Source organism: Tupaia chinensis, unplaced genomic scaffold (genome assembly GCF_000334495.1).
Source record: "Tupaia chinensis unplaced genomic scaffold, TupChi_1.0 Scaffold000141_1, whole genome shotgun sequence".
Taxonomy (NCBI): Eukaryota; Metazoa; Chordata; class Mammalia; order Scandentia; family Tupaiidae; genus Tupaia; species Tupaia belangeri.
The window spans coordinates 3,696,957-3,723,948 of NW_006159611.1; the positions used below are offsets into that span (position 1 = coordinate 3,696,957).

Sequence of the window (26,992 nt, forward strand, 5' to 3'; positions counted from 1 at the left end):
GGCTGGACGCCCACGTGGCCAACCGTGGTTCCAGCCCTGACCTGGCGGCTTGCTTCCTCACTTTCCCTGTCTCTCTCTCTTTCTCTGGTTGAATTGAAAAGTGACAATAAGTTTTTAAAAAATTATTTAAAAAAGAGAAGAATGAATTTCGGGAGACTTAAAGTACAGCCGTGGTCCGAGGTGCCCCGCTGTCCCGCGGGCTCTATCTCAGGGCCGACGTGGCCCCCTGTCCCGCGGGCTCTATCTCAGGGCCGACGTGGCACCCTGTCCCGCGGGCTCTATCTCAGGGCCGACGTGGCACCCTGTCCCGCGGGCTCTATCTCAGGGCCGACGTGGCACCCTGTCCCGCGGGCTCTATCTCAGGGCGAACACTGCAGAGCGACAAGAGCTGACGGCGCTCCGGCCCACAGACGCGGCCGCAGACGGGTCTTCCCAGGCCCCTGGCCGTAGGAGGCTCCAGGAGGCCGGGCTAGGAGCAGGCGTAGGGCTTTACCTTCTCCTCCGGACACGGCGTGACCCAGCCTCTGCACTGGCCCGTCATGTCGCCGAGGGTGATCTGACTGCCATTGTACATGTAGACACGGCCGTCCTCGCCTCCCATCAGCCCAGAGGTCACGTCCGTTATCCGCAGGGGCGCGGCCGTGAGGATCTCATCTGTAACATGAGGCATGCAGAGGGAGGCCCAGCCACGTGGCCCCAGTGGAGGGCTGCAGCAGGTCTAGCTGGCAGTGGCAGGTGGCTGCGATCCCAGCTGGGCCTGAGGAGCGTGAGCTGGCAAGACCCCTTTAAAATCCCCCTCCTATTCCCTCAGAAAATCTAAGTCGAAGCTCTGGCCGGGCCCAGCCCTGGCGGGTGGTGGTGTCCCGTCCACTGCAGCAGGCCCGGGCACGTGCTGGCCAAGCCCGACAGCCGAGGGCCGGGCAGGGGTCAGGGCGGGACAAGCCCCTGATGGTGCGTCTCTCTCTCTCTCGAATGAAAATTAAAGAAAAATGTATAGAAAAAAAAAAATCCGCCGACAGGCTCCAAGGCCGTGTCCCTTCCTCCTCCCTCCAGGGTCCTGACTGGCCCTCCCGCACGTGACAGGCCTTTACCGCCTGCCTGGATTTCACCCTGCTCCCGTGTCACCATTCAGCGACAACAACCCACATGGACTTCCGTGTCACCTCCTGCCTGACACACGCACTCCTGCTCCTCCGCGCCTATCCGCCCTGACTCGGCCCGCCCTCCTGGCCACTGAGCGTGGAGACCGGCCGGAGCCTGGCCTGGGCCCCCCGGGCTGTGGGCACCTCCTCACCGAGGCCGTCTCCGTCCAGGTCGCTCAGGTGCAGCGCGCCACCGAACCGCGAGAAGCGGCGGTCCCCGCGGAAGGTGCTGAGCAGGGAACGGGCTCCAGCCTGTACATGTGGGTGGTCCCGGCGTGGTGCAGGGTCACGGGGAGGAAGAGCATCTTGGACACGTCGTCTGAAACGAGCCGCAGGGCCAGCTGCCTTCCGACCACAGCCAGGAGCCACGGAGCCCCCGGGACCACCCCACTGCTCGCCGAACCGTGGGGCGCGGCCGCGGTCTCAGGGACCGGCCTCAGTCGCTGATCACATCAGGAGTGGCTCGAGGACTCCCACCAGGTGGACTGCGCCCGCCCACCCCAGACGCCCTCCACCTGCGCTCTTTTCACATCCCATTGCAAGTCCGGCTCTCGCCAGGCCGTGCAGGGTCACCTGCACCCAGGCGCCTTCCCCCACCCGCACTTCACAGTGAGCCGGACCACAGCTCTGTACACTCCTTGGCTCTGGGCCTGGGCCCAGCGCTCCCTGCCTGCAGCAGGCGTGCCCGCCCAGCCCGGCTCCTGTCCACGCCCGCCGCCCACTCCTGCCGGGCCCTCGGGACTTGCCCAGGCGTGTCCCCACCCCGGAGCCATTCCTGAGCTCCCTGGTCTGAGCAGCTGCGGACCCTCTCCAGGCGCGTCCAGCTCCTCCCTGTGCCCACCGGCCAGCGTCCTCCTGCACCAGGCCGTCCACCCCGAGCCACGGGCCTCTGCCCGTCCTCCTGGCCAGCACGCCGGCTCCAAGGTCAATGGGCTAGGGCCTTCCGAACCTCAGTGACTTTCATCTGTCATTTCCAACAACCCCGTCCAATAGGTGCTGTTATGTAACCCCGATTTCACGGATGACTGAAGTCCAGAGAGGTTAAGGAACTCCCCGAGCTACGAAGCCTGCTGTGGTGAAAACATCTTTAAACCCATCTGTCTGGCTCCAGATGCGGGTGACTGTCCCCATAGGACCGTGCAGGGAAGCCACGGAGCCAAGGGAGCAGAGGGCATGGCGTGACCTACCATGGGTCGGGGCGCCCACCAGAAGCACTTGTGTCCGGGCTCCGTCCACCATCACGAGGCCACTGGACAGGGAGGTGCCCAGCTTCGCCATGGCCTGTGGACGCAGGAGCACTGTGAGCCGGGAGGAGCCCCTCTGCCGCGCCCCGGCCCGCGGACGGCTGCCCACCTTGTCTCCGGAGATGGTGAACCGGGGGTGGCGGCTGGGCAGGGAGTAGCCGTACACCCTCCCAAGGCTCTGCTGCTCCCCGTGGCTGTGGAAGGAGAGAGGGGCTCGGCCTAGGATGGAGCCCCTTCAACAAGGTGCGGTGTGGGGTGCAGGACACAAGCCGGCCACCAGTTCGAATCCAGGGGAGGGGCGCACCGTTCCCCCCCCCATGGGTCTCGGCCCGCTCCGTCTCTGCTCCAGGCCTGGAGGATGGGGACACTCCGAGCGTCCCAGCTCCAAGGCTCCCACCCCGGCTTCCCGGCCGACAGCATGTGGGGCCGCCTGTCCCTCCAGATCCCTGGGTGGAAGTCCTCCCCAGCAGCTCAGAGCTGACCATTGGAGACGGGTCCTCAAAGAGTCCAGTCAGTTAATGGGGGCCTGGGGACGGGTCCTGGGGTGGCCTGACCGGTGTCCTTACAAGAAGGGAGATGAGGGCAGGGAGGGTACCATTTGCACACCCAGGACGGGACACCCGAGGCCAGCCCAGGACCCCTGTGACTGGGCAGTCAGAGGCAGCGATGCCCCACATGGGCCTCAGGCCTAGGAGAGACCCTGCCTATGGCCCCAGGGCCTCAGCTCCTCCTGGGAGGATGAGGTGCCTTTCCCTCCTACGGCCGCCCCTCCCCGGTCACAGCTCACCGGCTGGCGTACCTCCAGGTGGGGCTGCCCACGAGCAGTACGGAGCCACCGTCCACACAGGCGCTGTGCAGGGAGTACCCGAACCAGGCGAAGTCCTCCTCGCCCGACACCACCCAGTCGGCGCTCTCCACGCTCAGCACACCTGCGGAGCACACCTGTCCTTACTGCCCGGAGAGCGCACCTGAGGAGCACACCTGCCTCACTGCCCGGAGAGCGCACCTGAGGAGCACACCGCCCTCACTGCCCGGAGAGCGCACCTGAGGAGCACACCGCCCTCACTGCCCGGAGAGCGCAGCGTCACCTGCGTTTTTGCTAGGACTATTTAAAGACGGTGGTTTGAACATCACGCCAGGCACGTGTCGTGTGTGCCCAGAATACAGACAGGAGAATGGAGAAGGCTTGTGGCATGGCCATCCCCACGGGGGGATTTGTCACTTTCTCTGTCTCTGTCCAGTGAGGGCATGCACCTTATGACAAAATAATAATAATAATAATAATAATAATTGCCCAAGGGAGGGTGCGCTGCCTGGGGAGAGAGGAGAGCGGGAGAAAGCACCAGGAAAAGGGTCTTCTCTGTCCCGTTGTCCCTCCTGTCAGGATTTGGGGCGTGCACACACGGGCACCCCACATGTTCTTCAACACGTGGGCTGGGGCTTGAACCACGGGGTCAGCCACGTGGGGTCTGGCTTCTTTGGCCACAAGGCGGTGGGGTCTGCCTAGACCTCTTTCACTTACAGTTTATTTCTGGGGTGCAAGAGGGCACCTCCCCAGGGTCCCCGCTGAGGCCCACCCCTGTCTCTGCTGTGCTGGGGGGAGGTCCAGGTGCACCCACTCTGCCCCGCCTGGCTCCTGTCAACGCCCACGTGTCCCATGCTGCCCCCTGGACGCCGACATCGGAAATGGGTCTCAGCCTCTCACTTCTAGGACTCACGTCTGTAAAGGGAGGAGCTATCTTTTTATTTTTATCTTTTAATTTGCCAGAAGGCACGTGCACTCCGGGGGTAGGGGAGGCACCCCTGGGGTAATGGGCACATTGCAACCCCGTCTCCTCCTCTCCTTCCTTTCAGAAGTTTGAGCACACACATACATGCGCCTGGCGTGTTCTTCAAGCCGTCAGGTCTGAGACTCAAATTACATAGTCCTCCACGTGAGGTCCGCCTACCCAGCAGGGCCCGGGCTGACAGGAGGAAGTCATCTAACAGGTCCCTCTCGGGGGCGCCTTTGCTGTTCAGCTTCAAGGGGCCACTGTCCACGCACAGGCCCTGGGAATACCCTCTAGGTCTGGGGGATGTGGATCTAGAAGTGGGGTCACTTGTATGTTCAGTCCCCATCACTGGCCAGAACAGCCACACACCGCATGCTGGGTCAGCACCGGCAGGGGGCGTGGTGGCCAAGGCGCTGGACTCCCGTATGGCCGACCACAGGCATACGGACACAGGCTAGAAACTCACACTGGAGTGTGTGTGTGTGTGCGTGTGCGCACCCAGAATCCTAGGAGAAAGGAGAAGGGAATGCGGGGTGGCCATCACCCCCAGGAGGGAGCTCTCTCACTTTCCCTCTCTGTCTCTCCAGTGAGCACGCACCCTATGGCAAAAACAAAAACCACGAAAAGAGGCAGGCTAGTGGACATGGACCAGGTGGGACAGCAGCAGGGCCCTACTGCAGACGCTCGGCGGGCTCTCGGGCAGGGCCCTCTGGAACGAGTCTCCTCCAGGGTGGGACGAGACAGAGGACGCCCTTACAGAACGAGGCAGTCCCAGCAATAGCCGTAGGTGTTATGGCTGCGTTCAGGGGAAGGGGGTCTGGTGTCTGTGACCAGCCCTGGGAAAGGGACTCCGGCTGGGCTGGCCTCTGGGGAGGGAGGGGTGGACACGGGAGGCAGGGGCAGGTCAGAGGGCAGCCGCGCCATCCAGACCTCCACTGGGGCCTCGTACTCCCAGCCCGACCCTAAGGTTGCTGGGAAATGCTGGCAGGAGGACGCGGACCGAAGAGGGGTCATGAGCCGCGGGCAGGAGCAGGCCAGCACGGATCCACACCCCAGAGCTACCTTTGTCATCACGGTGGGGGCCGGAGTGAAAGGCGGCCACGACGCCTTTCTGCCTCCCTCCGCCCGGTGCGAAGGGGGAACCGACCACCAGGTCGGGCGCGCCGTCCCCGCTCACGTCGGCAGCCAGGAGCGTCCAGCCCGCGGTACAGTGGGCGGCCTTTGGGGAGACGGGAGCCGGTCAGCAGCCTGGCCACCAGGGGGCTGCCCTGGCTAGGGGTGAGCATACCTGGCAGGAGACGGTGATGTTGGGAGAGGGCGACAGTCCTTGCGGGGAGCCCAGGTAGACGTACACCGCGCCCTGGACGGGGAGCGGCAGGCCGTGAGGCTCATGGCGGCCCAAGAACCGGGCAGCAGCGAGCCCGAGGGCCGGCGGGAAGGACAGCGGCACGCCGCGGCCGGGAGCTCACGACTGCAGAGCCCCAGCACTGTGGGAGAGCCGGTGTGGCCATCAGTGTCAGGGCGCCCAGCGGGGCCCACGTGGCCTTCCTGTGGCCCAGGGTCTGCTGGAACCAGACCTCAGGTGAGTGTGCAGGCGGGCCCTCCGCTCCCCAGGCCGGGCGGGAGCTCTGGCTGTCCCAGGAAGCTCTCCCGCCGGCCTATCATGCCGCAGCCTGACACTGCACGGGTCCCTAGCTTGGGGACACACCAGCGCCTGCCTTAAGCTCAGACCCGCCTGCACTGCTGTCTGTCCCACTGCTGTGAGCCCGACGGCGCCATGAGGGCCGGGTCTGCCAGAGCTGCGGAGAGGCGACCCACAGTGCCCTGTGCAGGGCTGGGCTAGGGCAGTGAGGCTCCGGCTCCCCAGGGCTCAGGTGGCACTTTGTGCTGAGAGTGGCGTGTCCCTCCAGAGGAGAGGGAGAGGGCTTCTCAGATGGAGGTCCCATGGGGGAGCACGCTGGGGCTCAGAAGTGGCCAGGACTGAGCCCACAGAGGGCGGGGGCCACAGGGCCTCGGAGCACGGGTCACGCCCCACCCAGCCCTGCCGGAGGTGTGCAGGAGAGCCCTGTGGGCAGCCCTGGGTGAGACGACAGCCCCGGGACCCCGGGGCTCGAGGCCACTTGCCCGAGTCCCCGCAGGCCCCCCAGCACTGCCTCCCTCGGCCTCCACCCCCGCCGCCCCCGCAGCCTTACCGTGTACGTGAGCTGCTCGGAGCCCACCGAGGGCGCTCCCACCGCCAGGTCAGGCGCGCCGTCCTGGTTAAAGTCCAGCACGGCCACGGCCGAGCCGAAGCGACCTGAGGGCTGAGGGGGTGCCAGTCACGGCGCCGGCCCGGCCCGGCCTGGAGCACCCAAGAGGCCGGGTGGGTGGGGAGGAGCTGAGAGGCTGGGACCCCACCGCGGCCGAGCCCCAGCCACGGTGACCCGGGACTCGTCTGCAACATGCCGGGCGGGCAGCCCTGCCCTCGCACAGCTGGCACACCCGTCTGCCTCATCAGGTGCTCTCGGGGGCAGAGAGCAGCCCGAGCGGTCCCCACCTCCCATCAAGCCTACACTCGGCTTTGAACCTGTCCAGACAGGGACCACACGAACCAGCCAGAGCAGCGAGCGCTCGTTCGGTCCCCGGATGTCCCAGAACCTCTGCCAAGGCCTTGGCCCCGGCCAAGTATGGCTAGTCTGTTTCTATGTAAAGTAATTCATGCTGGGACCGGCAGATGGCGGAATGGTTACATCACCGGGCTCCCCGTTGTTGCCAGTGGTTTGAGTCCCGGATCCAGCCACTTGAAAGTCAGGCCAGGCACATGTGTATGCAGGCCCAACATTTCCAGAGGAGAGTGGAGGAGAGGGGATTGCAGAGTGGTCACCTCCCCCAGCAGGGCAATTTCTTGCTTTCTGTCTCCCTGGTGAACGCACGTGCCCTGTATCAAAAATCTCTCAAAAAATACTCACATAAATAAAATAGTAATTCATGTTAACTTACACCATGAGGTGTCCCTCCTGAGCACTCAGTCCACACGGATTCCCTCCACCACAGGCGTGCACTATGCTCAGAGGCCCGCACTCAGGTGGTGTGAGGACCCCGGGCCGCAGGACGGCCTTGGCCACAGCCCCGGGACGGTGCCCGGGGGACAGCACACCAGCCCTCCAGGGACCGGGGGACAGCCTCCCACTGCCTCAGTTTACAGACGGAAAACAGGCTGTTCAGAGTTTGTTTCCCTGCAGGAGGATTTTCTAGATCCTTCCTCTCCTCCTGGCAGGAAGCAGCCCAGCCCTAAGCACCCTTCGGCTCCTCCTCTGTCCCAAGACGGGACGATGCCGCTCCCTCGCGCCCACCCTGCAGTCCCGATTATCTGTTGTCTAATCTCCCCGCCCTGCGCACTGGCACCCGGGACATGCCCTTCCTCAGGACGTGAACTGCCCTGGCAGGGTGGGGACCGGGCCTCGGCCCTGCCTTCTGAGGGTGGTTGACCTTGTCACCACCAGCAGCGCCAGCGAGCCCCTGGGTGGAAGGTCGGCCAGTCGGTCCCACACAAGATTCCAGAGCCCACACCTCCTGGAGATGGGGGTCCAGACGCTCTGTGCAGACACGGAGAGGTCCCCCATCTCCGGTCCAGGCCCTCTGTCCATCCTCCACATTGTCCCAGGTGCCTCGGGGCAGAGGGCATGCAGCCTGCTGCTCTGCCCACCTGGTCTCCGAGTTTACCATCCCAGGGTCAGCGGCCTCTTACTCTGGGCTGAACCACAGCCCTGCCAGGGGATGCTTGTGACGCAGCAGGAGCAGTGGGTAGTTTATCTGGACCTTCTTGTGTGCTGGCACGAGGTCCAGAACACGCCATCCCTCCGGGACCATGACTATACGCTGACCAGGCCGCTCATGTACACGGCTTGGTTCAGGCCTCCTTTCACCAGAGCCTGAAGGAGATCCCAGCGGCCGGGTTTCCTGTGAGTGCGCTCAGGTGGCTGGTCTCTCCCCAGCATCGGTTCACAGAGAAGGCTAGGTGCTTGCCCAGACAGGACCCGACTGACCCCAGGTCCAGGGCGCCTTCTGCAGGAGCACGTGGTGCCGGGCCGTGCCACCCAAGGCCCACACCCTGTGTGGCTGGGCGTGGGGGCGGGCTCTGTTCATCGCCACACGAAGGACACTGGCCCAACTCTGGAAGCCCTGCAGGCCCCTGGCACCGCCGGAGCAGTGAGCCTTGGCCCCAGAGGACAGAGAGCAGCCTGGCGGGCTTGTCCTGGTGATGAGCCACCATTTAGAACCAAGGCATGCAACCCGAGCCCCGTGGGGAGCCGGGTGCTGGAGCCGTCCCCCCCGTTTCCCACTCGTCACGGCCCACTGCCGCAAGGTGTCAAGGCGGAGGAAACGGGTGGGCGTGGAGGGTGCCTGCCCGTCTTTGAGGCGTTCCTGTGGGTCTAAAATCACTAGTGGTGAGACGCTCATGTGACAACAATGACAGATGGCCTCGTGTCATCGGGGACCCCAGCCCAGTGGCCACTCCGAGCCCTCTGAACAGCACCCGTGCCTGGGGAGGGGTCGGACTCGGCGCTCAGGGAGGAGGACGGGAAAGCGCTTTCAGGGCACCTGGACTGCGCAGCGTGGCCCCAGCACGTCCCTGTGGTTGTCGTTGGTGCCGGGAGGTGGCCGTGGCCGTGGCCTCCCAGCCCGGAAGGGAAAACGAGAGCTGGGCTCACCTGCAAGCCCTCCAGGATGGAGTCGGCCTCCCTGTCCAGGTCCAGGTCGACCGGCGGCAGGCCCAGGTCGTTGCCATGCAGGAGGTACACGCGCCCCACCTGCACGTGGCCGGGCCGGCTGTAGCCCGGTGCGCCCACCACGAGGTCACCGTACCCGTCCTGGTTGAGGTCGGCCGAGGTCATCGCCCTGCGGAAAGAGCAGAAACCCATGGCCTTGCCCCGAGCGTGCTGGGCAAGCCTCTCCTGCCTCTCGCTTCTGCAGGACCCGAAGCTTTAACTCCCGCCGAGTCTTCCTGCTCGATTGCCCGGATGTGCTTCTCCTCACTCTCCAAGGGGGACAGCAGGACAACGCGGGCCAGTCACGGCCCCGGGCACCCCTGACCGCACAACCTGAGCCTCGCATCCTTCCTGTGAGCCTGGGGCCGCCTCCACACAGCCAGGGCTCCCCGCCCCCGAGCAGCAGTCCCCACCCACTCTGTTCAGCGCCTTCAGTTCTCTGCTGCAGGGCAAGCTGGGTCAGCCCCCACCACGGCACAGGGCGCGTGTGGCTCTAAACACACCCAGCGAGCCGTGAGACCCACAGGGCCTCAGGACAGCCCAGGCTCGGGGCCCAGGGTGTGGGCCCAGTCAGCGCCCGTCATGTGTAGCAGGCATCCCTGAATGAGGTTCCGAGCACGCGTGCGTGCGTGCCCAAAATCCTGAGAGGAGACTGGAGAAGGGATTGTGGCGTGGCCATCCCCTGGAGGGTGATTTCTCGCTTTCTGTCTCTCTGTCTCTGTCTCCTGGCAAGCACACATGCCCTATAGCAAAAATCTCTCTTAAAATAAATAAATAAATGAATAGAATCCAAAGGATCCCTGTTCGTTGTTTCTCATGCTGAGCCAGGATTTTCCCTCAGGCGGTCGCAGGACTCGGTCACCGCCACCACCCTCTGCCTACCTGATGTCGTCAGAGTGCAAAACCCAAACCAACCAAAGCCCCTCCTGGCAGCCCAGTCCCGGACGCCAGAGCTGGACAAGTGCCCTGTGAAGTGCTGCTTCGTAGCTGCGGGGACTTAGAGCGAAACTCCCTGCGTTGGGACCCCCTCGCCTGTGGAAGCCAGACCAGTCATCCCCACGACGGCTCTGCCCGAGAGCACCCTGCAGGCCACCAGCTGTGGGGACGCAGACGCCCAGCACCACTGGCCTCGTCTGCGGAGTGGCCGGTCGGAATCCGAACCAAGACACTGGAGCTCGATGACCCGGTACGTACCAGCCGAGCCTCGCATAGGGCGTGGCCGAGAAGTACGAGGCCGCGGCGCTGGACACGTGCTTCCGCGGCTCCCGGGAGCCACCCGGGAACATGGCCTGGATGTTCCTCCCCAGAGCCTGGTACAGGAAGGATATGGAGTCCTGCAGGGAGAGCTCAGACTCAGGGCCACGTGCAGTCGGCACCGCGGCCCCTTCTCGGCCAGAGGCTTGCACGTCCTGATGGGAACGAGTTTGCAGGTGCGCTACGGGGACTCCGGGGACTCCTGCCAGCCCGCCAGAGGGAAAGGCCGCCCTGTGCCGAGGGAGGCGGAGCTATGGCCCAGAGGTCAGGACAGAGTTAGGGGACTGATCCCAACCACCTGGGCCGGAGGGTCCGCCCTGATTTACGGGATCTGATGGACACAGATTTTCTCTCAGGGTGCATGTGCTTGCTGGAAACAGAGAGAGGGAGTGAGAGTCACCCCGCAGGGGACAGTGGCCGCACTGCAATCCCTCCTCCTCCGTTCTCCTCCTGGGATTGTGGGCACACATGCACACGTGTCCAGCATGACTGTCAAGCTGCCAGGTCCCAGGGCTCAGGTCGTGGTCGGCCATATGAGAATCTGGTGCCAGAACCACCATGCCACCTGCTGGCTCCTGGACTAGAGGTTTTTAAAGACAAGTCCCTTTGGCCTAGAAGTATAATTATAGTATTTTTAATTGCCAGAGGGTGGATGCGCTTGTCAGAGAGACAGACAGGGAGAAAGCACCCCCCGGTGAGCATGGCCACTGCAGCCCCTGTGCCTCCGTTTCCCGCCCCGCTGGGGTCTGGGGTGTGCAACACCTATCTAGTGTGGTCTGAAGCCCCTCCAGGGCAGGACCTGAACCGAGTCACATCGCCCTGGTTCCCTTAACACCCAGACTATGAGGCAGCGCATGTTTTCTCAAGCAAATGGATCAGACCATTCAGAAGCCAACAGTACCCTGCACCCACGCCCAGATGCGGCGTGTTGAGGGGGCACAGGGTCCTGAAGGCCCCCGGCCTGCCGAGCATCAAAGCCCCGGACAGCTCAGGACGGGGGTGCTGGGTGGGGGCTCTGAGGGCAGGCCGGGCCCCTGCTCTTCCCCGGCCCTGGTCTGCACACCCCCCACGAGGCACTACCCTGGCTCCTGCTGTGTGCCAGGCGCTATGGCAGGTGTGGGGGAGACGAAGCCCCTCCCACGCCACCCACTTATCATGAGGGGACAAACCCAGCGTTGTGATCTGGGGCTGGCAGTGTCACTCAGGGCCGGTGTGAGGTGAAGATGCAGAGCCCCTTGTTCAGGAATCGAAGGGCAGGCCCTGCAGCCTAGTGGTTAAGGCAGCCAGACCCCACGTGGCCAACCAAGAGCGTCAAACCCTGGCCCCCACAGCTTAGACGATGCTGGGCATGTGCGCAGAACCACTCCTGGACCCGGGGCACCCTGGGCTCCACCCAACTTGCCAGAGACCTATGAGGTCCAGACTGTGGTCCCAGGGTGACTCCAGAATACGCTACACTTGGAGGCCACGGGTGTGACTGCCTGGTGTGAGCCCAGGTGACTTGCCTGGGAATCAGACACCAGTGACGGCCAGGCAGGGCGCCTCGAGCTGCCAGGGACCCCCAGGAAGAGGGGGAAGGTGCTCACGGGGCCCAGGGACCCCCAGGAAGAGGGGAAGGGGCTCATGGGGCCCAGGGACCCCCAGGAAGAGGGGGAAGTGCTCACAGGGCCCAGGGACCCCCAGGAAGAGGGGAAGGGGCTCATGGGGCCCAGGGACCCCCTGGAAGAGGGGAAGGTGCTCACGGGGCCCAGGGACCCCCAGGAAGAGCTGAAGGTGCTCACCGGGGCCCAGGTATCCACGTGGAAGAACACCCCTCTTTCGGTATAGTTGATGTTCCTTTCAGTATCCTTAGTTTGGGATACCGTCAGATTCATGTGAAAACCATTTTTTTGCACTTTTGAGCTGTTGAAAGAGCGGGGCAAGGGTGGTTACAGGTGAGAACGATCAGCCTCTCAAGAGCTGAGCTGAGAATATAGTCTAGTTGATCTGGGGCTGAAAGACCCGAAGGCAGGGGTCTGCTCTGAAGCCTGGAGTACGGAGTGCGCGATCCCACCTGCGGATGGCGCCCTCGACCCCAGAGCCTGCAGCTCGAGGACCGGGCTGGGCACGTGTGCGGCCCAGAACCCCGCAGGAGGGAGGAACGGAAGAGCAGGGCTGTGGAGTGGCCGTTCCCTATGGGCCAGGGGGGCACTCTCTCCCGTCCCTCTCTCTCTGTGGCAAATGAACGCACTCTCTAGCAAAAAAAGGGGGGAAAGGCCCCAATTTTTAATATCTGAAGGTTAGAAGCAACACGTAAAAACCAGAATTTTGGAAAATCTTCATTCTATAAGGTTTTCTCATAAACACTTTCCACGGCTTATAGGCCTGTTCTTATGAAAACGATATTTCCCATAACTCAAAGCCCCGCAGTGGGAGTAAAAGGCTTGACTGCATTCCGAGTTACTGAAAGTGTCATTTAAGATTTCACACTGAAGGTAAAAACACAGGTTTCCAGCAGGTAGGGAGCTGACCCTCGGGCCCAAGGACGTACTTGAAGACATGCTAGAATTAATCACCCACTAGAAATACACGTCCAGGGGCCAGCAGGTAAGACTGGACCCACAGGGAAGGTCAGGGGGCACGGCAGGGCCTCCCCGTGAACACAGGGCGTGCACGCACACCAGGGCTTCCCTGAGACATGAAGCCCTTGTTAGGGGTGTGTGCGTGTGTGTGTGTGTGTGCGTGTGTGTGCGTGTGTCTATCTCTGTCTCTCTCACATGGAGAAATAAACAAACCTCTTAAAAATACATTTTAAATGCAAGCACCTTAGCCTATGAAACAGAAGCTCGGAGGAGCCAGCTTCCAAAATGACTGGAAGTGGGGGGCGGACAGCAGAAATGGGGGTCCAGTGCAGGCGCTGGGGGAGGGTCCGACCACCCAGAGATCGCGCGCCAACACGAGGGGTTCACGTCTACGGAGAATGACCGCACGGCTTTCCCAACTCACGCGCGGCACCGCGGGGGCTCAGGGCCCTCTGTGCAGGCCCGCCTTCCCCGGTGCTAGGACCGTCTTCCCGCGGCCTCTTAGGGCTGCGCCCCCGTGCGAGCACCTGGCCCTCGCCCACCTGAGTCCTGCTGAGCTGCTTCTCGGAAAGCTGTCCAGAGCCTGGGCGAGGACACCCTGGTGCTCCCTGCAGGGGCGGCCCGCATCCCTCCTAGCCCTGAGCCATGTTATTTTAGAAGAATCACTTGTTCAATCTGACTAGAGAGAGGGAAAGTGAGAAAGCAAGCCGCCAGGCCTGGGTCTCGCACCACAGGCGGCCATATGGGAGTCCGGTGCCTCTACCGCCACCCGGGAGCGTCCACGTGGCTCTCCCATTCTACAAAACGGCCGAGCTATGGCTCCCAAGTAGCAGGGACTTGTTCCAGGCTGCCCAGTGTCACCTGTCGGGGCCCAGCCTGGGGTGCTGGCCCCTGAGAGCACCCCTCCCTCCAGCCAGGTGCTCTGGAGCAGCTGTGGGGCCACTTACCCCTGGGTGTGGTTCTGCTGGCTGCCACAGGAGATGAACAGGGGGTTCTCGGGCAGGTCGCAGCCACTGGGGACAGTCCGTGAGTTAGGCACGCCCCCACCTGCTTCCCGAGCACGAGCGCTCCCCCTAACCGGGGCGCACTGCAAACCGCCTCCCGGGGCCGCACGGCCAGCCACACAGGACGTGCTGAGAGCCTGAGTCCTTGCGGGTGAGGGGACAGCTGGCTACTGGCCAAGCCGTGACGGCCTAGGCCGTGGGAGCGCACGTCGGGCTAGTGCCCACGCCGTGACGGCATAGGCAGCTCACGGGCCACCCAGCTAGGCCCTCCCCTCCCCTCTCCTCCCTGTGCGCCGCACTGCAAGCTCTCGGACTAGAGCCTGCAACGGGACCTGCCTCCCGACCGGTCTGGACGTCTCGACTTCATCCCTCTAAAAGATTCTACACTGGGACCTGGTGGCGGCGCATTCGCGTGGGGCAGCCATGCTCACATGGGAAGAGTTCTGGGTTCTCACCCTGAACCCTCCCCGAGTACCCCGGGCCTGCCGAGACTGGGTCTGCCCTGGCGTGAGGCCCCCGTTGCCGTGTCTGTCTCACTGTCTCCCTCCTCCTTCTCTCATGGAATAAACGAATGAATGTGTTTAAACATTCCATGAGTTTGATAACCAAGCAGGGGCTGAGCATACGCGGTTCTCCCTCCCTAGGACAGTGATGGCCACCAGCCAAGGGACGTCAGGTTTGGAGGACGAGGCCCCAGCCTCTCCTCCCTGGGCAGTTAGAAGGGCCGGCGTGAGTTCCTGGGTGTCTGAGTACTGAGAACCTAAGTGACATTGGTGGAGGATGGGGCGGCCAGGCAGGGAGCGAGGTACCAGGGACAAGGTGGGGGAGGCCAGGCAGGGAGCTTGGTACCAGGGACAAGGTGGGGGGTGGCCAGGCAGGGAGCGCGGTACCAGGGACAAGGTGGGGGGTGGCCAGGCAGGGAGCGTGGTACCAGGGACAAGGTGCTGGGGAGGCGGTGGCGCAGGAGGGCAGGTGCCCGGCTCCCGTCTGCAGACCTCCCTGAGTCTGACAGGCTGGCTGTGCCCGTGACGTGGGCTGGCTGACCGGTAGCCTCAGGACCCTGTGGGGCTGCTCGCTCTCACTCTCTCCCAGCCCTCTGTTCTTGGGAGGAGTAAAAGTAGCTTTCAACGGGGAGAAGGGAAGCAAGCGTGCTCACCTGGTTCCGTTCTCCAACATGAAGCTGGTCAGGCGGTAGATGTTGGTGGACCAGAACGCCATGTCGTCCAGACCCCCCAGGAAGTACTCTTGGAACTGCTCCACCAGGAAGGGGGACTTGGAGGAGTACGTGGGGTACAGCTGTGCGGGGAGAGCGCGGGGCAGGTGTGAGCCGGGGTGCGGCGTGCCGTGCGCATGGGACGTGGGGCGCTGAGGCCTACCTTGGACACAGCCAGCACCTCGCCGAACCTGCAACAGAAGGCCGCCGGGACCGTGAGCTGGGCGTCTACGGAGAGCAGAGCGTGTGCAAATAAAACCCTCCCGTGTCCCCGCGGTCACACGGTGGCCTTTGAACACGCAAACTCCACGCGGCCAGCCCCGCTCAGGACACGCACAGCCGGGCAGACTCCCTGGCCTGCACTCACATTTCCAGGAACTGAAGGTGAGAGCAGTCAGCGATCTCGGCCGCGGTGATGACTTCCCGGCCGTACAGGGTCTCGTAGATGCCCAGGAGGTCTTGGGTGGGGATGTACCTGAGGGTGGGGAGGGCAGAACGGCGGGTGTGCACCTGAGGACGCGGGAGACATTGGCCTCCATCCCGAAGCCGACGACAACAGCGGAAGCAGCTCCGTGCGACTCTGGGAGTCGTACATGCCACCAGCAAAGGCCCCTACGTGGACCATTTAGTCCTCCCGACGCCTGGGGGCCAGCTGCTACGTCCCGTTTGACATGAGAGGAAACTGAGGCACGGGCCACTTAGAGGGTGCGCCCAGGGATGAGAGCGAACCGCAGGCAGACGCCAGCGAAGGCCCGGCAGGAGTGGGCAGACAGTGCTGAAGGAGCTTCTGGACCGTGAGCTCAGATCCGAGAGGTAGTTTAAACTACGTCGTTCTTTCGAGGTGAACTATTCTCAGGGATCAGTATTTTATTTTATTCTTTTATTTCATTGCCAGAGGGCACATGTACAAGCCAGAGACAGACAGACAGACAGAGAGGGAGGAAGCAGTCCCAGCGGGCCTGCTCATGCTGCAATCCCTGTCCCCCACTTCTCCCTCCTCTCAGGAGTGTGGACACATGTGCCCACGCACCCAGTCCCCGGGGCTGGGACTGAGACTGTGCAGTTGTCCCCGTGGGTTCTGGCTCCCTTAACCACGAGGCTGTGGGGCAGCCCAGGCCACTGTTAAGAACACCAGAAAAGGCTCCTCAGGCAGGCAGGGCCACGTGGGAGACCCAGGCTCCACCCGTGTCACCCCCTAAAAGCCAGGCTGCCTACAGTCCCAGGGCCGTGGGAGACTGAGGCAGGGTCACCTCCTCAGAGCAAGCCTCTGCCGTACAAAGAGAAAAAGGCTCCCTGCCCCAGCTCTGCCGCTATTACAGAGAACACTGGGGACTGTGAGCCGGGCTTCTGGCCCATAGAGAGTATCTTAGTTGGGGAAAAAAATGAAAGTTTAAAACTAGATTATACTGAACGTTAAGTACCTTAATTCCTTTTTCTTTTTTTTTTTCTTTTTTTTAGTTTGCTATAGGGCACATGTGCTAGCCAGAGACAGAGACAGAGAAACTGAGAGATCACACCCAGAGAGAATGGCCCAGCTGCAATTCCCTCTCCTCCATTCTCTCGGGGTTGGGGGCATGAACGCACACGCTTCCAGCGTGATTTTCAGGCCGCCAGGTCCAGGACTCAAACGACTCAGTCAGACATGTGGGGTCCAGCCGCCTTAACCACCATGCCACCCACTGACCGCTCCTTGTTGGTCTTAATTTCAAAATCCTTACGACGTCTAAGACAAAAATCACAACTAATAAAATCTGATTTTCGTGTATTTATAAGAAAGAAATGACCAAAATGCCTGTTTTTTATTTTACAAGAGCACCAAATGACTTTAATAGCTCAAAGGGTTAGACAAACAAAAAGTAAAAAATATTTTTGTATGTGAATCACTGAGCTAGCGGGAAAGCGGAGATTTTCCAAAGACCAGAAGCAAACAGAGACTGGAAACTCGGGGACGCAAGGCGGCAGGAAGCCAGCTCTGTCCCAGGGAGGCCTGCCAGCCCCGCCACCCAGGGGTCTGGGCAGCTGAAGGAGGGAGCGCTTAGGCACCACCCAGAGCGGCCAGCCCCGAGGGGGCCCTGCAGTTCACCCTCTGCCCAAGTTCAGCTGGAAGTAAGGCAGCACGCAGACAGGGCCACATCTCGGGTGGAGAGAGACGAAGCAGCAGGGCCCTGGCCTGGTAGCCGCGTGAGGCCCCAGCCTGCGTCCTGCCTTCAGCTGTGCGAAGGGCTCTCAGCACCACGTGCCCCCAGCAGCCGGGAAGCCGCCGTAACGGTCACGGCAGAAGCGTGACCAGTGGAGCTGCAGGCGTGTCTGAGAAAGTAGGCTGCAGGGCAGTAAGATAGGAGTCAGGAGGTCACTACAGGGGAGCAGCAGACGGCGTAACGGCTACGTCTCTGGACTCCCATGTAGCTGACTGTGGTTCGAGTCCCAGACCCAGTGACTCAACACTCACACCCGGCGTGTGCGTGTGTGCCCAAGATCCTGATGGGAGAATGGGGGAGAAGGGATTGCAGCATGGCCATCCCCCTTGGGGGGTGATCTCTCCCTTTCTGTAGCTCTTTCTCTGTGTCTCCAGTGAGCATAGGTGCCCTATAGCAAAAATCTCTCTAAAAACAAACATACTCCTTAGTGACCGCTGTAAGCTACCTAGCCTCCGCTAGGGGCCGCTGTACAGCATGTTCATCCTGCTCCCGACTTGTCTATGCCCAAGTCAGACACGTGCTCACAGACACGCTTCTCTCAGCTGCACTTACTATGCAAAGCAGTCAGTTTAATTAAGATCTTCTGAGAAGTAAGACAATGTGGAGAGAAATCCAGCAAAGAGAAAATCCGTAGATCCCAGAGACCGTGTGGGAGGAGGGTGGGAGATGGCAGAGGGTGAGAGGGAGGGAAGCAAGGGGGGAAAAAGAAGCAAAATATATAAGAATCAAGAAGTGGAAAATCATGTGTTGAAGATAACAGGTATGGTCATGTCTACGACCGAGCCCGTGTCCAGTGGATTCTGGGTTCAAGACTCACGTCGTGTGCTGCAGTGACACACAGCGAACGAGTGTAAACTAATAAGGTTTAAAAAGAATCTGTATATGTGTGAAAATGCTTAGACTGTACACTGACAAGTTCGTCTTACTGTATGGAAATAAAAATGTTGTAATAAAAGCAAAACTAAAAGGACAAAAATTAGCAAATTCTGTTTATCAGGATATACAATAAAATAAGTAAAAGGGGCTTACCACAAACTGTAAAAAGACATTTGTAATACATGACAAACTGGTAAAAGATTCTAAACCAGAATATCAAAGCACAAACACATTAAAATGAAAAAAGAAAAAGGGTAAAAAAATGAAAAAGCTGTCCCTTAAAATCAAACACAATGATCAACACAACAGGAGGGGAAAGTTCAACCTCATTAGTAACCTGGCAAATTAGAATTAAAATGTTAATGAGAAGCCGAGTGGATTAGGAAGATTTGATGGTCTGCTAGTACTGAGTCCCGGAGAGCGGAGAGAGCGGAGAGCGAGGCAGAAGCAGGACTATGACCCGAACTGAAGCTGTTGGGCGTATACGCTGGAAGAATGTTGTGAAGAAGTCAAGTTGGGCCTGCTAAGCCCTACAACCCCGATCCACTTCTCGTGTTTCCTTGAGCGAGAGCCACCCTGGTGTGTGCAGATGCATGACAAATGTCCACACGGCAACATGCGTACAGCAAGAACGCCGAAAACCACGCCCACACCAGGTGCATTGGCATGGGGCCCTCATTTTGGTCCATCCATACAATGAAGAAGACTCCAAAACATTTGCGTAGAAACAGAATTAAACTATGAATTCATTTTGGTGCAAAAAATCTCTGAAAATCCATGCATAGATCTGTGATAGCACGTGTTTTCTGTGAATTTCCTAAAGGTCCTTTGTAGTGGTATGATTCTCAAAAACAGCTTGAAGCCAAAAAAAAAAAAAAAGTGCAGAAGACAACATACCTTGTAATTCCATTTATCTAAAGTTAAAAATAGTAATATTTTGCATATGAATACATACGTACATAGTAAAATAAAATGGTTCACAGGACACCCAAAATGGTGCTCATGCCCACTGTGGGAGCAGGTCACATGACCAAGAGGGCAGATGGGGGTTCCCTCGGTACCAGGAAGGCCCCCTTTCTTGGAAGGGGGCGGTGGTAGCTGCCCGGGTGGGCAGGGTGTTACCTTACTCATGTTTTCTTTGTAAGGAGATGTTCTTTTATATGCTTAGGATAATTCACAGTTCCTAAAGGATCTACTAGACTATTCTAATACAAAGTTTTGCTTTTCGAAATTGACACTTGCTGTTCAGTTATGTTTCTAAGGGAAGAGTCAAGGTCCTAGCCACTGTTAACGTAGCATGTGTTTAAATCGTTCTTACCAGTGCCTGGCAAGGTAATTAAAATTGAATTCGAACTGGCTCAGCACGTCTCCTCCTGTGGGGAAGAGGAGCACGTGGGGGGTTAGTGACCAACGCACGAGTCTCTGTGTCCTACTTGTTTGTTTGGAGGTCTCTGCCATAGGCCACATACGTTCCCCAGAGAGAAACAGAGAGGGGAAGTGAGAAATCACCCCCAGGAGGGTGACCGTGCCACAATCCCTTCTCCTTCCTTCTCCTCCTAGGATTTTGGGCATGCCCGCACATGTGCCTGGTGTGATTTTCAAGTCACTGGGCCCGGGACTTGAACGGCAGACAACCATATGGGAGTCCAGTGCCTTAATCGCCACGCCACCTGCTGGCCCCAGCACACATCTTTGAACACAGGTCCTCACAAAGCCGAGTACCCACTCCTCACGTGGCTACGGGACTGCTCGTTGCTGTAGTAACAGTGCGTCTTTCTTTAAGAAAAAGCGACCTTTTACGAAGCTCCTGAAGCGTGTGAATTAAGAACGCATTTGGTTTTGGTTAAGCAAAGGTAAACTATAAGGGTTCGTTTATAAAAACCCCACTCGCCGCCTAGTCTGTATATTGACAGGTAACTTATTACAGAAAAAAATGGGGTTCCCAACTTAAAGCTAAGGTCTTCAGAGAACGCACACGCCCAAGGGGTGATTCATGACAACTGAACTGTCACTACCAGGGGGCAAAATATGGCAAATGAAAAGAAACAGTACCAAAGTCACCGGCCGAGTGCGCCTCAGAGTAGGAGCCATGGAAATCGATCTGAAAAAGAAACAGAACCCTCCAGTGTCCATTGCCCACTGTAGCCCAAACTTTCATGTTTTTCAGGAGAGAGATTTTTGCTATAAGGTGTGTGCACTCGCCAGAGACAGAGACACAGGAAGTGAGACATCACCCTCCAGGGGGGATGGCCACGTTGCTGCAATCCCTTCTCCTCCAGTCTCCTCCCAGGATTTTGGGCACAGACACACGCACACCCAGCATGAGTTTTAAGCCGTGGGGTTTGGGACTTGAACCACGATCAACTATATGGGAGTCCAACAGTGTAACCATGACGCCATCTCCTGGTTCCGCCACTCTTAAGATCCCACGATCAAGACAGCCCTGGGACATGACAGCCTGAGCAGAGGACTACCAGGACACGCAATGGTGGGCCTCAGTTCTCACGCGAACATTTCGTACTTTTAATTAGCTAAAAAAACATCGCCCTGACGGCCGGCCTGTGTAGCCGATGTCTGGTGAGAAGGCTGAGCCCGGACGTTACAGAGCCTCCGCATCCAGGCCTCGCCTCCCCAGACGGCACGCAAGCGACAGACAAACCTTCCGGGAGCTTAGTCACCAGCGGAGGTCACCGCGTCTGGTTTGAGGTATGACATTTTCATACGGCAAATTAGCAAGGAACATGAAGACAACTACAAAAGGACATGCACTGTTTTCAACAGAACCAAGTGGCAGGTGTTCATATCGTTAGGACGCATGGCTTAAATAGAACTGCTCCAAGTACTGTTTGCAGCTCACGCGGGCCATCAGGCCTGCCGCTGTTTTCCCTGCGGTCGGCGTCTGCTCCTGTGTGACCCCGCCCAGCGCAGGCAGTAGGGGAAAAGGAATGGATGGAAGCCGTGGGACTACCTGAAGGCGGTCACGGCGAGAAGCCCTGCTCGCCGGGCCTGCTTGCCGGGTCATCTGAGAACTGCAGCTGCCCTTCCCGTCCCAAGGCTCAGTTTGGACCCTGGCTTCAACAGTGCCTCCTACATGGGAACCAGCAGTTAGCGTAATGGCTATGTCGCTGGACTCCCACGTAGTCGACTGCAGTTCGTGTCCCGGACCCAGTGGCTTAAAACTCACGCCGGGCGCATGTGCGTGCGTGCCCAAGATCCCGAGAGGAGAATGGAGGAGAAGGGATTGCGGCGTGACCATCCTCCCTGGGGGGTGATTTCTCGCTTTCTGTCTCTATGTCTCTCTCTGTCTGTCTGGCAAGCGCACGCGCCCTACAGTGAAAATCTCTCCAAAAAAAAAAAAAAAAAAAAACAGTGCCCCCTACAGTCATTAACCACAGTCGGGACTCACGGCTCCCATGGTCCTCAGGAATCTTTGCTCAACCCCCAGGCTGTGCCAGCTGACGTCGGCCACCATGTGAGAGGTGACTCCGAACAGGAAGGCCACCAGCTTCTCCGTGTCCTGACAACGAAGCCAACAAGTCACATGTGTGCGGGCATTTACAACGGTCGGGGACGGGTTTTAATAACTGCACCTCCGTGGAAGGCGAGGGGCAGGTGCACGGCAGCTCTCTGCAGGGCTTGCCGGGGTGGCCGAAGGGCTCTGGGATTAATCCCCATTGGGACAGAATGGCCAAACGCACCCCCACTTGTTCCCTTAGCTGCCGAGTCTGAACTGTTCCCCACCGTGCCCAAGTCTGTGCCTGGCATGGAAGGGGCGATGGCGGACGGCCCTCGCTGGGGGCGGGTGGGGTCAGCGGGGCTGCAGAGCGGAGCTGGCAGGCTTGTAGCTGGGCTTCCCCGATTCCGGGGCACCTACCTTCTCCCAGGGAAGGGGGTACTTCTCTCGGATGTAATGGATGCTGGCATTAAGGAACGGGGTCCAGTGAGTGCTCTCAGACACCTCATGGAACTTCCCTGGAACAAAAGCAGGACTGTGGAGAGTCCCAGGCGCCTCTCCCAAGCTCCGGCTGTGCTGCCGGGCCCTCCTCCCTGGCCGCTCAAGCCGCCCAGCTCCCTCGGCGGCCAGTCAAAGGAAGCCTCCGAAGCAGAAAGCCAGCTGGCATGGGCAGGCCGGGTTGGCGTGGGCAGGCGTGGGGCCGGCGGCCTGGTGACCCAAGTCCACAGTAAGAGGACGGAGACCCCCACTGGCCCCCAGGCTGGAAGAGGCCAGTTTCCATCTCTGCCCTGAAGCCGGGGCACAATGGGGCTTTGTTCTGTGTTTGGGGCGGTGGTTGTTTTTAACTGCCAGAGGGCGTGTGAGCCTGCCACAGAGAACGCAGAGGGAGGGAGGCACATGGGGGCAGTGGGATGTGGTCACGCCACAGTCCCTTCTCCTCGGCCTTTGTCCCTTCCTTCGGGATTTTGGGCACGCACACACAAGCCCAGCGTGTTTCTCAAGCCATTGGGCCAGCACCAGAACCACACGGCCGGCCACGTGGGCAAACTGGGCCCAGGCCTGCCCCGCAGGGTGTTTAAATACCGGTTTGTCTGCAGTCGGCCTCCCCGAGAGCATGACACACAAGCATGTGTTCTGAAGGCGTTAATAGTAATCTTCAGCACCATCTTAAAGGGCACACACCCCAGTGTGGACTTATTCGAACCTCCTTTGAGTGGGCCTATGGTGTCCACCCAGCCCTCGACGCCCACAGGGGAGGGGAGAAAGACAGGCCTGGTGTCTGTCCCAACCCCTTGGGAAGGTAAAAACTGCCTGACCCAGCCAGCAGGTGGCGTGGTGGTGGGGCACTGGATTTCCACATGGCTGACCATGGTTCAAGTCCCAACCTCGCAGCTTGAAAATCATAGTAAGTAAGTAAATAAATAAATAAGGTACAAGGAAAGGGGGGAAAAGCACTGCCTGACCAGTCCCAGACGGCTGGTTTTCTGAAAGTGAGTTTTAGTGAAGTCAGAACGAATAATTTGGCTTGCTCCCACAGTTTTCCTGCAGACAGAACTTTAGACAGCTCTTGCCCCCCAGAACCAGTGAGAACCCAGTACTGAACTCGGCGCAGCTCTCTGGACCAACCCCCAGCTAGCGGAGCTGCCGGTGGGCCACAGCTCTGTGGCCCCTCTGCAAGTCACGGAGTGCGTGTCACCACCAGACGTGGAAGGCCGAGCTGGGGCCCGAGCGTGCGTGCCCACACCGCCACACTGCAGCTCACCCAGGGCCATTACGGGATTCAGCTGAACATGAGGCACACTGGTAGAACGTGAGCATAAAAACAGAGGCTTTCCTCTAGCAACTAAGTGCTTATAAGGAAGCTAAGTGCTTTCAAAAGATGCAATAAAAAGGTATCATCTGGCCAGCAGTGGCATAGTGGTTAAGGCAGCTGGATCCCATTTGCTCAACTCCATGGTTTGAGTCCCAAATCCGGCAGCCTAGAAAACATGCCGGGTGGGACCAGCAGGTGGCATGGTGGTTGAAGCACTGGACTCCCACAAGCTGACCACGGATCAAGTCCCGGACCTGGCGGCTTGCTTTCTCGCTTTCCCACTCTTTCTCTCTGTCTCAATCTGTCTCTCTCTAGTGAGCACACGTGCCCTAAAGCAAATTAAAATAGAAATATTAATAAATAAAATAAAATAAATGATTTTTTTAAAAAAAGAAGAAAAACATGCTGGGTGCATGTGCATTCTTGCCCAAGCTCTAGACGGGAGAAATGGAGGCTTCAGGGTTGCAGCGTGACCGTCCCCGGGGGGGCCTTATCACCGTCCTCCTCTAATCCTCAGCCTCTCTTCCACTAGGGTGTCGGCACCATTTAGTAGGGTTTTTCGTTTTGGGTTTTTTTTTTTTAAAGTGAATTGACGAAGGACCAAAAGAAAATGACTATTGCATTAGACGCCCACGGAGAAAGGGGGTATCTTTAGGGAGTCTGTACCCGAGTCCCAGCACCGTCCACGCGGCCGCTCCCCAGAGCAGACCAGGGCTGAGGGGAGCGGCCTCACAAGGGCTGCAGGAGCGCTGGGTGGGGGCACAGCCAGCACGAGCAGCTCTGCACCCCCGGCCCTGCAGCATCGCCGTGTGGACAGAACAGGGTGATGGCAGATGACCCCACGACACTGGCATGGCTCAGGGTGCTGAGGGCGTGTGCGGGTCCCTCCAGGTCTCTCTCCGTCCTTCCCTGCCCTGCAGGGTGACACCAAGGCTCGCACTGCCTTCTTGCCCTCTGGTTTGGGTTGGCCGAGTCTGAGTGTGGCCCAGGAGAGAGCTGGCAGGACAGGGGAGAACAGCAAAAGCGAGAGTTCAGCCGCTCACTCTCGCAGCCCCCTTCTGTGGGGACAGGGCAGTGGACTGTGTCCCTCAGGGGAGGCCCCATCCTGCCACGGCCCCCTCCACGCAGCTCCCTTGCCATCACTGGCATCCCAGGTACACCCTGGAAAAGGGTGTAGGTGTGAGCGTGAGCGTGCGTGCTCTGTAGGGTTCCGGCTGGCAGGACACCTGAGAGTCGTGCAGTACTGGGTGGCAACCCAGCGAGGCCACCTTACGGCATGGGAATGGGGCCTCGTGTCAGGGCTTGGCCGACCACAGGCTGCCCGGCAACCAGGAGTGACACGATGCAGACCTTCTCGTCTCTTGCAAAATTTTCTCTCATGCCACAAAGTGGCAGAGCCAGTGAGGACAGTGCCCGCTGGAGTGGTGTGTCCTCAAGGAAAGGCAGGGTGTGCTGGCACCTGGCAGGGCCCTGTGGGCTGGCAGGGCCTCCTGGGAAGGGCGGCAGGGGCTGGCTCCCTCACGAGTAGGTTCCTGCCCTCTCTGGGAGGAAGCAGGTTCTCCCGGGACTGTTCCTGCTGGAGCAGGCGTTGGAAGGCACGCCCGGCGGCCTGCGGGCCTCTCTGCACACGCCTGCTGCCTGTCCACTCCTCCCGCCATGTTGGGACGCAGCCCCAAGCTCTGGGACCTCCCAGCCACTAGGACCGAAGCCCAGTAAATAAACGGCCAGTCTCAGGTACTCTGTTCTACAACACAGACACGGGCTTAGGGACACCTACAGTGGGGCCAGCCAGTGGCATGGTGGTTCAAGCCTGGGCTCCCACATGGCTGCCGAAGGTTCGAACCTGGACCTGGTGGCCTACTCGCTTGCTTCCTCTCTCTCTTTTTATCTCCCCCGTCTGTCTCTCTTTGTGGTGTGTACATGTCCTGAAGCAAAATAAAGTCAATCAGTAAGTAGGACCAGCAGATGGCGTAAAGGCTGTGTCGCTGGACTCCCATGTAGTCGACCGCGGTTCGAATTCCTGGACCTGGCAGCTTGAAACTCACACCGGGCGCATGTGCATGCGTGTCCAAAGTCCTGAGAGTCCTGAGTGGAAAAGGGATTGTGGAGTGGCCATTCCCCCAGGGGATGATTTCTTGTTTTCTATCTCTCTGTCTTTCTCTGTCTCTCTGGCAAGTGCATGTGCCCTATAGCAAAAATCTCTCTTGGAATAAACAAACAAACAAACAAATAAATAAATTATTCTTTAAAAAGCCATGTTTACAATAGAAGTTTTCAGAGTTTCTGTGCTTAAGCAGATACGTTTTGGCTCAGAGGAAAATGCAGCTAGGCGAGCTGCCATTGACGACAGCGGGAAATGCATCGCGCTCGCTGTTCGGAATTCTCGAAGCCCTAGCCACTCCTGTCCCCCGAAGAGCGAAGAGCGACCGCTCGGCCCACACCTCTTACCTCCTTTGCAGATGCTGGGGTAGAAAGCGTCGGGGAACACGGTTCCAGCCTGATACGCGTCCTGGTGTTCTAGGAGTAGCTGGGGAGATGGAGAACGGCCGATGGGGGGGAGGGCGAGGCCAGGTCACCGGCCTCTCTGTCTGCAGCTCCATGGTGACATACGCTAGCGCTAGGGGGTAGAGACGGAAGGAGGGGAGGCGGAGGGAGGGACGGAGGGAGCGGATGGTAAAAATGCACACATGGAGCCAGCAGGTGGCGTGGGGGTTAAGGAGCTGGACTCCCATGTGTCTGACTGGGGTTCGAGTCCCGGCAACTTGCTCTCTCACTCCCCCTTCCCTCTCTCTTTCTCTCTCTAGTGAGCACATGTGCCCTATAACACACTTACAAATGATAACGATAATAATAAATAAAATTTGTAAATGCACACATAATCCAAGACAACACGCTACGAATTGTCCCTTTGGCGCCTTCTTACCCAGCACAGCCAGGCCGGTTCCAAAGTAGCATCTCCGCTCCTTTCCCATGCTCTCTGTCCACCAGGGGGCAGGAGTTCTGTGAGACTATTTCACTGACCCAGGGTTGCTCTGTGCCCATCAGCGATCGCCATGAGAGGCGACCACGCACACGCGCACACGCACACGCGCACATGCACACTGGCTGTCCTGTAGCCAGGCGGCTCCTTATGCTTACGCCCCCAGTGGGGGGTGATTTCTCACTCTCTCTCTCTGTCTCTCTACTCTCTGGTGAGCACACGTGCCCTATAGAAAAAGCTAAAAACACACATACAGGCCGGGCACAAGGGCATGCGTGCCCCAAATTCCAACAGGATGAAGATACGGAAAAGGAATTCCAGGTGAGCACACCCCACTGGAAAATGCTTTCTCCCTGTCTCTGTCTCTCACTGGCGAGTGTACACACCCCTTGGCAGTTAAGATAAATATGAAAAGCAGTCGTCATAACCTGCCCCCACGGCCATGCCAAATACACTGGAAACAAAAGAAAAGAAAAAAGAAGGCGTCTCAGCCACGAAGCAGACCCGGAGAGAACCAGGTGGGGGTTCAGGAAGCAGGCAGGCTGGAACGCCTTCCCACGTGACGCACACCCACGGCTCTGAGCGCTCCGAGGCGCCTGCCCCAGACGCATAACCCTGACAGGAGGTCCTCCTGGGGAACCACCCACGAGAGCAGGTCGATGCGCCGTTGGCAGGGGGGCTGCCCTGCACTTTCAAAAGTGCCAAGGCCATTCCAGACAGCCGGCTGAAGAGC

The 26,992-nt window shown here is 59.4% G+C and overlaps 1 protein-coding gene across 1 annotated transcript in view; it reads right to left on the reverse strand.

Annotated features, from left to right (window-relative positions):
* The window catches only part of GPLD1 (glycosylphosphatidylinositol specific phospholipase D1), a gene marked incomplete at its 5' end in the record, with an annotated part of 32,225 nt that overhangs the window by 4,118 nt on the left and 1,115 nt on the right, over positions 1-26,992 (reverse strand). The window contains 21 exon segments of the mRNA XM_014586502.1: positions 494-654; positions 1,295-1,379; positions 1,382-1,461; positions 2,330-2,423; positions 2,496-2,580; positions 3,186-3,315; positions 5,221-5,377; positions 5,447-5,518; positions 6,351-6,461; positions 8,850-9,036; positions 10,101-10,240; positions 11,942-12,062; positions 13,669-13,734; positions 14,882-15,021; positions 15,102-15,129; positions 15,306-15,413; positions 19,331-19,385; positions 20,065-20,113; positions 21,419-21,529; positions 21,887-21,984; positions 25,728-25,806. Of these exon segments, the coding sequence (XP_014441988.1) occupies positions 494-654; positions 1,295-1,379; positions 1,382-1,461; positions 2,330-2,423; positions 2,496-2,580; positions 3,186-3,315; positions 5,221-5,377; positions 5,447-5,518; positions 6,351-6,461; positions 8,850-9,036; positions 10,101-10,240; positions 11,942-12,062; positions 13,669-13,734; positions 14,882-15,021; positions 15,102-15,129; positions 15,306-15,413; positions 19,331-19,385; positions 20,065-20,113; positions 21,419-21,529; positions 21,887-21,984; positions 25,728-25,806 (2,157 nt within the window).